The sequence below is a fragment of the Lepisosteus platostomus genome, chromosome 2 (assembly GCF_059453375.1).
Source record: "Lepisosteus platostomus isolate fLepPlt1 chromosome 2, fLepPlt1.hap1, whole genome shotgun sequence".
Taxonomy (NCBI): domain Eukaryota; kingdom Metazoa; phylum Chordata; class Actinopteri; order Semionotiformes; family Lepisosteidae; genus Lepisosteus; species Lepisosteus platostomus.
The window spans coordinates 72,314,738-72,329,797 of record NC_142612.1 but is presented as its reverse complement, the minus strand read 5'-3'; the positions used below and the strand labels follow the sequence as shown (position 1 = coordinate 72,329,797).

Sequence of the window (15,060 nt, the reverse complement as noted above, 5' to 3'; positions counted from 1 at the left end):
TGAGAATGAAGTACTTTTGAACATGATGCGTACCATTATTAATATTGAATCAAATAGCTGTTTACATTAATTATACTCACACCTGAAGAACACCTGAAGAAGGTTCTCACACCTGAAGAAGGCACCACGGCCGAAACGTTGTGTTCTCTTACTTCTTTTTTTCAGCATGGAATAAACCTATTACTTGTTCCTTTGCAGCCTACGCATGCTGACGCAGCTACCCACCTGAACTACATTAATTATATTCCATTAAATGTAGATATATTATTTATATATATTTATAATTCCATGTGAGTTCTATAAAATGATCTGCATACAAAATCAGAGGACTCACTCTATGAAACAAATTCTCTGTTTGGTAATGCTGAAATACAGTATGCTTCACTATTTGTAATATACGCACTTTGTAGATTGGTGACATTGGACAGGACACATTTCTGAAATTATTTTCTCTGAAGCAAGTGGCCAGCATGAGTGCTCCCGTGAGCCTGGATGTGCAAAGGAAATGAGAATTCAGTTTTCTATGCTGTAGAGAGTGAGGGCCCTCTGCATGCCAGAGAATAATTGCCAGACATCAGTTCAGTCTAGAGGATTATGATCAAAGCAGCCATGAACCAAAAATCTAATATGAACTAACAGAGTGGAAAGGACAAGTATTTAACCTACCAAGGACATCTAAGTATGTGTCCACTAACAGTCATGTTCCTTGTCTTCATTACTTCAGTCTACAGAGTCTGCCTTGTCTTCATTTTTAATTTGTTTCCCCATTTTCAATCATTTACAATACACCACCGTTGACCATGGGGATACATATTCTCGTTCCAGTCGTAAAATCATCAACAAGTGGCTTTTGTTAAGGTCTTTATTTGATATGCCTTTTAAAAAATACAAACATGAATGTACAGTATGTTATTCTGTGCCAGTTAAATTGCCCGAAACTCTTCTTCCTGTCCTAGTTTGTCCTGTTCACATCATTTCAAAGATGACGTTGCTATGGCAATGGACAGGCTTACAGACTCGCACGGACACCCACGCCATGATTATACTGAAATAAACTATCAGCTAAAATGTCATCTTTAGTTTAGGTATTTTCATTTTATAAAACTGCTGTGGCATATCAAAATTAAACATCTTCATTTTTGCATTAATAATGCGTTGAGATTGACATCAGTGATTATTAAAACACTGAGTCCTGTGCTTGAATCACATTATGTTTCAAGTTAGCAATTTCACCAGTAACAACACTATGGCATTTCTTGATCCAGGCATCTAGATGTCCTGTCCTGAGTGGGGTGTAAAGTGGCGAAGTGTTCTATCACACCAGCACTGGAGAAGAATATGATACTGAATTGTTGCCAACTCTCTAGGGTCCATTTTTCAAATATCAAGAATTTCGGTTTACTTTCCAAGACTAAATCATGGGACTAGAGTATTCTCATGAGAATTTCCATGTCTATAACTGCGCAGGCTTGTCATCTGGCCTAACAGTTTTTGGGGTGAATCTGAACACTGTCAAAAATATTTGATGCGTTATAAATACTGTTCAATTACAGATCACAAATCACATCGTTTTTATAATCACACTTTTTGTAAAAATCATGGAAAAACATATCACAGCAATAAACAATTGTTTATGAATAATAATTTATTAATAATTCAGATCCACGGCATGCCTACTAAGTAATACATCTATAAGTAAGGAATGTTTGGGGCCTTTTAAATTTTACAGATGGCAGGAAAAACCAGGAAGCATATAGCGCTGTTAATCACAACAGCTAATCTGTAACTTAAAAAGATCTCTGAAGCAATGGAATAATGTGAGGCCTGAATTCTCAGTATGACTGTATCTTTAGATTCAGTACAGAGCATATTTCTACCCCTTTACCGGCCTGTCTGACATTTACATTTTAAATACACTACATCATTGCACACATTTTACAGTAGAAAAGCATGTATTATATACATTTAGTATATTTAACATATCCTGAAGAATTCTGATATTTATTTTCTCAATTAAACTCAGCTAGTTTGTACAGCTTCTTTGTAGTTTTAAAAATGAATGTTATTTGAATTTTAAAATGAACCTTATTGTATCTTTTTTTCTTTTTCTGAAGGCCTGCCATGATTTTTACATTTTTACATTTATAAGTTTTTCTGCAGGGTTTGTGAGAGGGTAACACATGCATTTGAAGGGGAATGACTATTCCTCAATGTTTCAAATATGATTCACCGTTACAGGGCTGAAATTCTAAATGCAAAGGAGATTATTTACCTTTCTCTTACAATAAAAACAGTGTGTGATTTAGAAACTGCAAGGTAAAGGAATTGGTGTTTCAGACACTGCTGAGCACATTGGCCATTGGTAAGAGTCCCAGGACGAGAAGGCTGGTCTTGGGAGCCCCAGATCCGTTGGGAGGATCTTCCATGCTGCAGGCCTCATATGGCTCTATGCAGGCCGCAAAGGCCATGACATGTGCGATGTAGCTTTGCTCCTGCACCCCGTGGAACAGGTGAGCCATAGGCCCTTTGGCAAAAATGGCGACATCTTCTGCTCCATGAGTCTCTGAATCAAGCAATACAGCACTCTGCTGCCTGTAGGCTTTATTTTCTAAAGAAAGAAAACAAAATGGGAGTTTCAATTCCACAGGATCTGTGTAGAACCAAGTCTTATTGACATTCTAGATGTACTACCTGGTTTTTCATAGTATGTGGCCTCTATTTCATCTTCTTAATCAAACTATCAAGGCCATTATTCAGAAAGGATTTCTCCATGATACAGTATATAACAGCCTGTGTATTGCAATGGAAATGTTATTTATTAAGTCTTCACCTGCTACAGAATAGGAGACAACCAAATTCTGTTGGAAAGCTGTGGTTTGTATGTTATTGTGTAGCTCTTAAACATTTCTGCTCTTCTTGGTTAAAGGATTCCTATTATTTCTTAGTTGTTGGATCTTATCAATTAGTACATTAATGAAGAGGCTGTCTTGTTGGCAAACATTTCTTGAATACAAAATTTCGCAAGACCGAGCCTTATGTTATAATTGTGATCAGCCACGAGATGGAGCTACAACATTCTCTAAAATCCCAGCAACACAGCACAGGTTTCATGTTCTCTTACAGTAAGTAGAGCTCATTGATTTTTTTGGTTAGGAATCAGCACTACGAAAACAGTACTGCACATGTATTGGTAGTTACAGGGTAGGGACAGACTATCTCTAGCCAGATTGGGCCTGGGATATTAAAATGTGGCATGCTCAAAAGGGCCCAGCTAGATAGAAGTGACTCCCACAACTATGCAAAAGCAGTAAAATAAAGATCGTTATAGTTAAACTAAGCACAAGCTTTCTATTGTCCTAATGAGTACTAAAGAAACCTCACTGGCCCTGGGGTATCTGGAAGAATAAAATAGCTAAATTCAATTTAACCTCTTTGCAGCAGCCAAAACCATCTCAAGAAGGCACTTCAGGATCTTCATAAAAATTCACAACATGATTGTAGCATTAATGTCAAATGTTGCTTCAATCCCTGGTTAAACAGCTAGTAGCTAATCTTGTTATATACTAATATTACATTTAAGTTTATTTATTATGATAGTTTATAATGGCTTGAAGGTACAGTGCTAAAATACTCTCGGCACGTACGTATATTAGTAATATTTGGAGCTGGACGGGTTCCATTTTCCATTATGTATCCTGGGCCATTCCCATACAGTATAGTAGTGTAGGGTTTGTTGTCATCAGCATTTGAAGGCGCCAGCCCTGAGAAAATTATGGAATAACACAAGGGGTCAGTAAATAGCATAGTACATCACAGTGAGAGAACCTCTGCAAGACAAAAAGTTTTTTTAAAAAAACTGGACAAAACAATGTGGTTATTAACAAGCCTCTATGTTTGGTGCTAACAAATAATTTAAAACAGATAATTTCATTGGTCTGGCTCATGTAGGCATGAGACCACCAACATAATTTTGTTAGGCCCCAGCCTTGTATGTGCTGTATAAAGAACATTCCTTCTTTTGTATACTAATAGTCTTTCTAATTAAAGAAATGAGCTGTTCTGTATTCAAAAGGAAAAAAAATCTGAGAATGAATGCAACACAGAATTTGTCTATATAGCATCCTTCATCTGCTTGTGTTTTGGAAGATAAAAATTTGTTCATGAAAAAAGATTCACTCGTCTGCAAGATTCTGGAATAACTAAAGGCAAATGCATTCTTCACTTTTGCACACCAAAGATGGAGTTTCCCCGTTCCGCCTTCCCCCCAATGGTGAAGACATGGGAGTGGTCAGCTGTGACCACTGTCAGAGTGTCCAGTTTGCTGGTCAGCTCCGCTGCCCTCTCGATCGCTCGGTCAAACTCCACTGCCTCTGTCAGGGCATATCTGGCTCTGCTGTCGTGATGTCCGTGGTCGATTCTCCCCCTTGAAATTAAAATGCAGGATTATAATACACAACCATTTTCAAGAACCAGCAGTTTACAGGCGCTGTCTAAAGCCGTGATTCCTGTTTTTCACAGAAACAGCAGGAGACGAAATCCGATTTCCCAAACAGATACAAGCCGCACATCATCTGAAACTGATCGTGTTGGTACTTTAAGGCAAGAGTTCAACCGTAAAACGACTGAAAAATATTAAATCATATGGGGATCCTGACAAGTAAAAGTATTTAATGTTATAGTGACAGCTTTATTGACAGGTTTATGGGCCTTTCTGTGCCACTTGAAGGTATAAAATGTGTTCGAAAGAAGGAATATTAGAAAATCCCCATTAAAAATAGATTCCTCCTGATGAGCTACTGCTGACAGAAACTATTTTACTCAAGTGAAAAGGTATATATTCGTAAAATAGCATTAATTATTGGACTATTCAGTGTGCATTTTGTCTCCCTTTTCATTGATGTTACATTTTTTGGAAGGTTGTTTTCATCTCTTACAACCTCTGGATTGTGCTGCATTAATGCTTTTTTGTACTTATCTTCCACGAAGAGAAAGAAACCTTTGGGGTTCTTTCTGAGAATTTTGATGGCTTTCTCTGTCATCTCAGTGAGTGAAGGGTCCTGTGTCTTGTTGCGGTCCAGCTCATACCTGGTGTCCTTTGGCTCAAAAAGGCCTTGCAAGACAGAAGAGAGGCAACACTAAGATATTTATATATACTGAACAGTTGTGCAGTGGTTAGTACTGCTGCCTTGCGGTGCTGGGGTCCTCGGTTCAGTTCTGGACCTGGGGTGCTATCTGTGTGGCGTTTGTTCTTCCTGTGTTTGTGGGGGTTTCCTCTATATCTTTGTTTTTTGTTCCAACAATCCAAAAACATAGTGGTAGGTTAATTAGCTTTTGGGGAAACTGTTCCTGGTGTATGTTGTCACGACAGAAAGCCTTCAGATATTAATTTCTATTGCTAACTGCACAAAACATCTGAAATCTGATCTGAGAGAAAAGGTCTGTGCCTCAGAATATCAGTTGTACTATTTTTTTGACTTATGCAAAAAAACAAACAAAGAAAATAATGTGAAAAGCTTAGCCACTTTCAAATGGCAAGGGGCAGGAGGTACATCTGGAAAGGAGTGACGTTGTGCTAAAATAACACAAAAACTCACTCTGGAAACATGTACTGTAGTACACCTTAACATACCACGCTGTATCCCCAAGTATCTTATACTGACTTTAGGCTTTAATTAAAAATTGGTGGAGATGCAGTGCCTGATAGATAACCCAATTCCAAACATCTCCACATTGTTAACATTCATGAAAAAGTCCCTGCCCCAGGGTATACAGGGTATACAGACAACAAAGGCAGACTTCTGTCAGAACTGGTGAAGAGACGGAGAGCAACCTGCTCTCTCACTCTCAGAAAAATGGGTCACTCCTTGGCCAGTTTTAGGCCCCCCGCACAGCAAGAGGGCAAGTGTCATGTTCCTTTGTTCACCTACTTCATCTGACCATGAGTGATGAATCGTGGTTTAAAAAGGCGTTAGGGAAAAAAATAAATGAAAACAAATGGATGACTTCAAGTCTTTTCTTTTGAGTTAGAATGTTCCATCAGTGTTGACGTGCCTAAGAAGACCCTTAGGATAGATGGACACTATTTTTAATGTTCTCAGATTTAGGTTCCTGATATCTTACCCATCAGGTACTCTGTGTCATTCTCATTCACAGCATCAAATTCAGTTTTGTTCCAGACGTACACTGCTTTCTGAAACAATCGTGAAAGAGAGATAAATTTGAATGTAACTATAACCCGGAATAATTTTGTGTTTTTGAACATATGGTGCACAATGAAAAGCCTTAGAAGGTAGAAAACATAAAAATATCCTGCTGTAGTTAAAAATGTTGATGGTCATTATCAGGCATAGTACTGTTGCTGATACAATTTCAAGTATGACTCTCTTTCGTTAAAATTGCTGTGAGTTAAGCCACAAAAAGGTAAGCCAGTGGAATTGGTTGAAAGAGAATTAATATCCCACCCTAATGTAGAAGCGTTGAATATGAAATAATAAATATAAAGATGATTAGCTCTGAACTGGAGACCTGAAAAAAAGATGATTTCTGTGCTGCTTTAGTTGCATGTTTACTGTTGGATACTGAGACTTGATAACAGATCCATTTTACTCTTAAAGCAGTAATGGGTGACAGTCATGGGAGGGTTTCAATTACCCAATTAACAGCAGACGAGCAATTTAAAACAAACATAGCCAGAGGACAGTGCCTCTTCTCCACCTTGTTTCCACTGGTCTTGGTCTTCACCCACTTGTCAATGAGATTGATCCCGTCCTGTCTTTTTCCTCTTGCCGATGCGGAGCTGTACTCGGGATCTTTTGTTCCGTTGGGGGTCATGTACTGTCTTCCTCCTCCGAGGATTACCTTACACAGAAACACAACACATAGTCTAATACTGTAGGATTCCAATATCTCGGGATTTGGACATGTGTGCTGAAATGACAACTTTGATTGTCACTAAGCTGTATCTGTAAAAGCATGTCATTGTGTTAAGATGGATTATTTCGAGGTGTGCTTGGGGCCTGGGTTAATTTCCTGGGGTGCTACCTGTGTGGAGTTTGTTTTCCCTGTGATCGCAGGGGTTTCCTCCAGGTGATCCCATTTCCTCCCACAGTCCAAGGACATACTGATAAGTTACTTGGTTATTGGCCCAGGTGTGAGTGTGTGTGTTTGTATCTGTGTGTTCCCTGTGATGGACTGGTGTCCTGCCCAGGGTGGGTGGAGTCTTGCGCCTGTTGCTTGCCGGTAACCCCTACTGAATTAAAGCGATAGAAAATGGATGGATTGTTTCACTTTATAGTAAAAAAAATAACAAAAAGATTTTCATTGCAAAGCTGACTAATTCTAAGTAATGAATAGGTCATTGATTTTTTTTAAATCCTTCCTCAAAATTTAAACATCCATCTAACTAATGATGGGTGTAAAAATTATTTAGCGTATCACCCAGTCCAAATGCTGCAGAAGACAGTTCTCTCTGCTTCTCTCCCACCTTAGTCTTGAAGGAGCAGTTTGTCTACTTAAAGACAAATGAGGCACTAAACACACTGGCCCACACAACACTTTAAGCAGGAAAAGACAAATTCCTAATACAATAAATTGTATATGGCCAATAAAGTGATCTTATCTTATTTTAGGATTAATTGCATTTAACCCTGGTTGTGATCTGTTTGCATCTTAAGTCTGGCTGTTCCAGTACTTAATATTTTGCTTGCATGTTCTAATATGCTATTGTAGGTTATGGAGAGATGTGCAGTGAAGTTATTCTATAAATAAACAGCAAATACAATATAGTGCATTAAACATTATACTGCAGCATATGCATATACTTTTGACTGGCTTACATTGATGTCACTGTTGTGGATGAGCTGGAAGGAGATGTCTGTGCAACCTCCTGCGAGTGCATCATGGGGCAAATCTGAATCACTGTACCAGTTCCTGTCCACACTGTGAGCATAAGACGCAGCTGGGGAGGCATGCTGGACCCGCGTCGTCGTCACAATGCCAACTGATTTTCCTGAACCGCATCAGAGAGGAGAATGTCAGCCATGAAGATGAACTACTTTCACGATTCTGGTGACAGCAACATCCGGGAACCATTCTAGCGAGCAAGAAATTTCGGACCAGCACGGTGGCATGGTGGTGAGCGCTACTGCCACTGAGCTCCAGCGTCCTGGGTTTGTTTCCTGCTTTAGGCAATTGTCTATGTGGAGTTTACACGTTCTCTTCGAGCTACTTTGAGTTTCCACCTGTGCATTTGGGCTGAATGGCTCCTCCAAATTGTCCTCCTGGGCACCACATGTAAAGACACTGGTCTACCTTGTTGATGCCCATGAGCAAAGGGGTATATAGAACAACCATTTCTGGTTACAGGACTACACAGAGAGAAGAAACACAATTTCTGGATTTCCCCTAATCCCATACAAAATCATCTGAAGTATTTTTCTAATATTTAATGTCTATACTAAGAAGGATATAAAGGAATCAAAATGAATTAAAAAAAAATAAAAAAATCTCATGCTGCTCAAATATCTCTTTGCCTTTTGAACAGTATATATTTTATATTTGCAAGTATCCGGTGTTTTCCTGTGCTTTGGTTCCTCTATATGATCCATAAAGGAAAGACCCTACATGATTAATGAGAAATACATTTGTTTCACTTTTATCTCCCTTAACAACATCCAGCTACGTTTCCATTAGTAGCTTTATTTCCAGGGCTAGTTCTAATTTATTAAGGCTGTACTGGCCTGGTCCTTACCTGCCTTCCTGGCCCTGTGCAGGATGGAGGTGACCTCATTGCCGTTGGTGGTGTTGCACTGGTAGCGCCTGGCTGCTGCACTGAGGCCCACAGTGCCATAGTTCGCCTTCACGCCACAGAGGTACGCCGTGGCTGTCCCTGCGCTGTCGGGCGCCTGGTGGTCCACGTTATAGGTCTAGGAAGGAGGGAAACATGCAGCAAAGTCTGCACACATGAGCAAAGTACAGTAGCATATGTCCGCTGCCTCTTCATAGGCAGTTAGTGTCACGGATGTCCAAAGGGACTAACCGTGGGGAGCAGGAGAGCGGAAAAAGACCCATATGCGTAGCGGCGAGACGGGAAAAAGGCCCGGGCTCATTAGTGCAAAGAGTTCAGGAATGCCGTATAGAAACCTATGCCCTCAGGGAGCGGACGTGGGGCGACCTGGTGCTAGGCGGGTCTCAGGACATCCGAACGTCAATGCTGAGCGAGGACAGAGTGCAAGACCCGGAAATATATAGCCCAAGGGAAAGAGAGGGACAGGAAGGACAGCAGACCGGAAACAAGGGACAGGACAGAGAAGGAGCGCCCTCTGGCTGCAGAGGGCGTGACAGTTAGCAAGAGAGGCTGTTCACACTGAACATGGACACATATACAGGAAGGAACAGGTAAAGATCTATTTCATGCTGAAAAGGTGTCACCTAAAGAAGGCTCCACAGCCAAAAGGTTGTGTCTCTTTTCTCTTCAACATAGAATAAATCTTTACCTGTTTCTTTATAGCGTACCCATGCTGACGCAGCTACATCCTTGGACCTGTACATCTACATGGAAACTGGCTCCATTTAATTAACCTGACATACTTCCGGAATTAAGTCTCCCTTCAATCCAACAAATGATTACCTGTACTTGTATGCGTGTAGAAAAAAATATTTACTATTGTTTTTTAAAAAAAAGGAATTTTTAGCATCAGGTGTTACGTAAGAATGAAGTTTCTGGATTTCAGATTCAGACAGACAGATCCCCACCAACATTTGGGAGACATAAATGTATTTCTCTGACTTTTCTTATCAAGCTGCAAGAGGCATATTTGAAAGAAAATCTGAAAATAATGAGAAATAATGAGAAAAGTTCACTAAACTAAAAAATCTAATACTCCTCCAGCATTTAACAAGACAGGGTTTTTAGAATGTCATCTTGTAAATTTTGTCAACATCTTCAGTCAAGCAGGACAGATAGAGATGATCAGTGACTGCAAATTCTTTTCTAAGCAAATTGTTGGATTGGTACAATGTTGAAGACATTGATGTAACGGTGGTTCATATGGTCTCCCAGTATAGGTCTTTATGACCCCACTGTCTGATGGTTTTTATTCCAACTGAGCTCTTAGTTATTTAATTGAACTCCAAATGTAACATTGCTAATTAAATAATTTTGTCCTCATAAAATTATAAATTTTTAATAATAATAATTAATGATCCTGAAAACATTCAGAAAAGCTTATTAAAAACTGAAGCTTTTTGAGAGCAGCAGACAATTAAACAGGTAGAGGCAATCAAAGTAGTAGTCCAATTAAGGATTCAATTAACCAAGCAAGAGTCCAGCTGCAATGAAGTCCAGCAGACATGGGGGCCATGAGGACCCCTCTGACCTTTGAAAGTGCCAGGTAAGGAAAGGTTTCCATGGTCAGGACGGTCTCCTCGCCAAGCTTCCCCTCCAACTGTCCCTTCAGGATCCTGGTGGCAGTCACTGTGGAAACCCCCATTCCTGGAGACAGCCCAGACAGACACCACACTGTTACCACTGTGAAGCCCCTGAAGGCACCCTGACCACACAGAAAGTGCTGGCGATTGTTGCCATCTTTAAACACGCAGTGGCACGTAAGACATTGTTATCAATTCATGCCCCTCTAGCTGGTTTGGGAGTACATTTCTTCTTCACCATCTATTCTGCAAGGCAGGACTATACCCTGGACAAGACACCAGTCCATTGCTGTGCACACGTACACCCAAGCACTCTTTAGAAACACCATTAACCAAGGTAAAATTGGCTCTTACTGCTCACTTATAAGATCATTTATCAGAAAATAAGTTGTAAGAACCATATCAGTCTGGGCATTGTGTTGAAACATCTTATAGGATTACTATAGATTTATTGATGAATGTTGAATCTAATGTTTTTGTACATTCTTGTACCACTGCCGATGAGCCAGAGGCTGAGGCTGCACCCTAGACAGGATTCTAGTCCATCGCAGGATCACACACTCATACAGGCATATAGTGGGCAAATTTGGAGACACCAGTTAATCTGGACAGCGTGTCTTTAGACATTGGGAGAACCAGGAGAGAACCAGGAACACTGGGAGAACATACAAACTCTCACCTTGTTGAATAGATCTGATAAGTAAGTAATAAGTAATACTGATAAGTAAGAATTCCATTGTACCAGCACCGGTTACATATGGCAATAAAGTTCAAGTCAAGGTACTACTGGAAATACTTTATTGTGGTTGCAATCTTATCAAATTTATCAATATTTTTGTCAGCTGGGTAGAAGAATGTTTCTTTGCTTCCTACATCGGCTTTGTCCCTGACCTCTCCAGGCGATATGACCAGTTAGAGCATTTCCTGCACCACTCCACCAACTTACATCCATCCCTGAAGTATATACTAGTTGACATATCTTCCACTACTATTCCGTTTCTGGACATAAACCCGTCCATTAACCAACCATAATTCTCAACTTCTGTCTATTACAAACCCACAGATTCACACAGCTATCTCATGTACAGCTCCTTTCACCGCACGCATACAAAAAATTCTCTCCCCTTTTCACATTTCCTCAGGCTCCAACAACTTTGCAGTGACGACATTGACTTCCAAACCAAACCTTTAAAATACACTCTTTTTTCATCAACAGAGGATACCCCACCCATGTTATTGACAGGGCCCTCTCCCAAGCCATAAATATCAGATTTCATAAACCCAATTAGGATCTCCTGGCCTAGCAACCACATTCCATTGGTGCTCCCCTACCACCTTAACACCTTTTCTATCCCCAGGACCATTAACGACAACTTCGCCATCTTACAGGATGACCCCTCCACTGGGACCCTTTTTTCTGACTGCCGCATCACCTCATACCACCAATCACCTCACCTGCATAGCCTTCTTGTTCTCAGCTCCCTTGACCTCCCTCAGCAATCATCCACACCAGGCATCACCTGTTAATATCTATCCAAAACCACACAGATTCAAGGCCCCTCTGGACAATTATGGATTGTGTACTTCCAGCAACCTTAGATACTGCATCTCTTGCAGAACATGCCTAGTTATTTACATTGGTGAAACAGGATGGAGACTGGGAGATCATTTCAGGGAACATGTCAAGATCTCTCCAAGCCCATAGTTTCCCATTTCCCCTCTAACGCCCATGATCATACTGATCTCTGCGTCTGTGTTCTCAAAGAGGGGTTTCAGAACTCCTATTGCAGAAAGACATCCAAAAATCTATCCTGAAACTAGGTCCACACCTTCCCCCTTCTCTCAAAACAGACTTTTCCTTCTAATCCTTTCTATTCATTTGCAGGTTTTGACTTCACACCTCTCTTGACTTCACATCACCTGCGTGTCCACTCTGCCTCTCTCCTGCTCCAGCCTCCTCTCCACTCCCGGCTTTCGTTCTCTCATGCTTAATCAACAGCCGGTTTTCCTCTCTCTCACACCTGAAGAAGGCTCCACAGATGAAATGTTGTGTTTCTTTTCTTCTCTTTTCAGCATGGAATAAACCTATTACTTGTTCCTTTTCTCCCTACTTCAATCTAATCTAACTGATAAGAAAACAGTTTGTTTAAAATGGACATTGATCTTCCTCAACTTTTTAGTCACACCTGGCATCCCAAAGAGCTCTAATCCTAGTCCCATTCTTCTTGGTCTCTATCTTTTAACATTGTATCACGTTCTTTGTAACAATAGTATCTTTCTTATCCTGTTTTCTTTCTTATCCTGTTGATATCCAGTTTTGTGGTTATACGAAGCCAGCTCTTAAGCAATATCTACCTTGTCACTTGTCAGGCTTAAAAGATGCTAAGAATAAAGAGCTCTAAAATCAGTAAAGCTACAAAAGCTAAGATGCTTATAAAAGCTCAAATCAACAGCCAAACAATTAAATTTAATGTTTAATTGTTTTTTCAACTATATGCTACACCATAGATAACAATGGGGAACTTTCAGTGTCTTTTCACTAATATGTATCAAAGTGCTGCTAATTCTAGAGTGTTTAAAAGATTTCTATATTGCTACTACTATTAACATTACTACTAAATTCTATATTCTCTGTTATCATTCTGCACTGAATTTTGTTAGGATACACTTCCCCCTTTTCTATTTTGATGTTTTTGCATTTTATGCTATATAGAATATATGCTGTATGTTCTAACAGTATTACTGTGTCTTAAGTGACTTTCAATTAACGCAGCTCTGAACAGGTACACATTTTTGAGGGGAGTACACTGTGGGATCACACTTGGACCTGGAAGGATCACTTAATTTGTTTTAAAAAAATTAATTAGATATGCTGAACAAGATTGATTATTTCTGCAGAATCTTCACGGTCCTTGTATGAAACTTCACTTTAGATACACTGTCTCCCCATGATCCTTTTCTGTGGAGGTCTCCTGGGCTGTGTGTGGTTACCCACCATCCCCCAGGAAAAGGATGAGGTTCTTGGCTTTGCCAGCATTGGGCTTCAGTTCCAGAGCTTCTTCCAGAGCCTGCCGTCCTTTCCTGTTCCAGAATCGGGGGTCTTCTTCAGCCACTAGGGAATCGCACACAGTACAGGACAGACATGAGTGGGAAATGTTCGGAGCAACCCTAGCCAGTTGTACAACAGAGAAAAGCATTTAAGCAGCACATATCCTAATTTCAACTTTTGCTAGAGGGAATTTCCATGCTCTGTGGCATACATGAATTTATTTAATAACAACTTCATAAATAAATATCTGCAAGGTGTTTTTAGCTTCCTACAGTACTATAAACCATCTGCATTTTAACCTCTGGCTGTTGCTTTGAAATGATCTGTTTTGTGACATACACTGCTGCCTATAATAAACACTGTTATCCACAAAAATTGATTCGAAACTCTTACAGTATTACCATTGTATTTTATGTTAAACCTGAATAATAAAATTAACCACTTTTATGGAGGATACCACCTCAGGAGGAGTGACAAACAGTGCAAGAGTAGCAACAGATTCGGACTGCTTTAAAAAACCCAAGACTGGGAGGTGACATTCAATGTAGACAAGAGCATTGTTCACAGACAGAAAAGCATAACACATAAATTTAAGATGGGCAATACTGAGACACTTAGGAGGCTGCCTATAGTATGAAAACCATCTTTTGAGTCTGTGTAATACATAATTTGTCTCCATTATACAATGCATAAAGCAGGCAGAATGTCAGTACAAACTGTAGAGTTTTAGGTGCAGAATCAAATTGGGTGATCTCATGTTAAACATCTAAACACTTATAATATGTACAAGTTTGGTCACTACATTACAAGAGAGATATCGCTGCCTGTTCTGGAAACAGTCCACAGGAGACCAAACAGCTACTGTACATTCCCAGACTAAAAGAAATTAACTTTTTTAATCTTGAGAAGAGACGACTTCAAGGAAACCTGATTCCAGTGTTCAAAAGCCTCAGAGATATTGGGTCAACCCCCTTGTTTTATTTTGAGATCAGCAGTTAAACAAAAATCATGGGACTCAAGTAGCAACTAAGGGTTGGGACGTTCTAGACTGAAAACAGGAGGCTACGGTCTGGGACGTCTGGAAGGTTCCTTTCAAGATGGGTGTACGAGCACCTGAGGTTAGTTACCAACTAACAAATCAGTTTGAAAGGCTTCCTCTTGTAGTATTCCTTTCATTCTTATGTTCTAGAATTCTAGGCAAATGGAAACATGCAGAGGAGACTCTTTACAGAAATATGGTGTTTGTCAGCTTTCACATATATCCACTTCAGCTGGCATTTTAAAAAAAAGACAAAAGTATAGAAAAAGAAAGTATAAAGTAGCAAAAGCAGAAGAACAATTTAGAATGGATAACAAACCTCTAAGATGGTCACACGTTTTAATCTACAAAGTTGACATTCTGTACAGAATCATATCATACTTACCAGGTATAACCGAATAAGAAGGGTTGATGGCAAGATAAATCTGTAGCCCTAGCAGAATAAAGTGGAGTGGAGCCATGGTGTGTCTGTGCTGCTGAAGGTCTTGTTCGAAGAGGAGCTTGGTTCATAACTCTGCTTTGCGTTATTCTTTACAGACTGATA

The 15,060-nt window shown here is 39.9% G+C and overlaps 1 protein-coding gene across 1 annotated transcript; it reads right to left on the bottom strand.

The window, feature by feature from the left end:
- Nucleotides 1-1,627: 1,627 nt before the first annotated feature.
- On the bottom strand, nt 1,628-15,060 carry LOC148677036 (intestinal-type alkaline phosphatase-like). Its single transcript, XM_088616895.1, has 11 exons — nt 14,902-15,060; nt 13,424-13,540; nt 10,377-10,492; nt 8,750-8,924; nt 7,836-8,008; nt 6,715-6,858; nt 6,121-6,190; nt 4,976-5,110; nt 4,233-4,424; nt 3,645-3,761; nt 1,628-2,608 (listed from the first exon to the last, which is right to left on the bottom strand). The coding sequence occupies exons 1-11, from the start codon at nt 14,975-14,977 to the stop codon at nt 2,334-2,336; spliced, it is 1,590 nt and encodes a 529-aa protein (XP_088473021.1). The 5' UTR covers nt 14,978-15,060; the 3' UTR covers nt 1,628-2,333.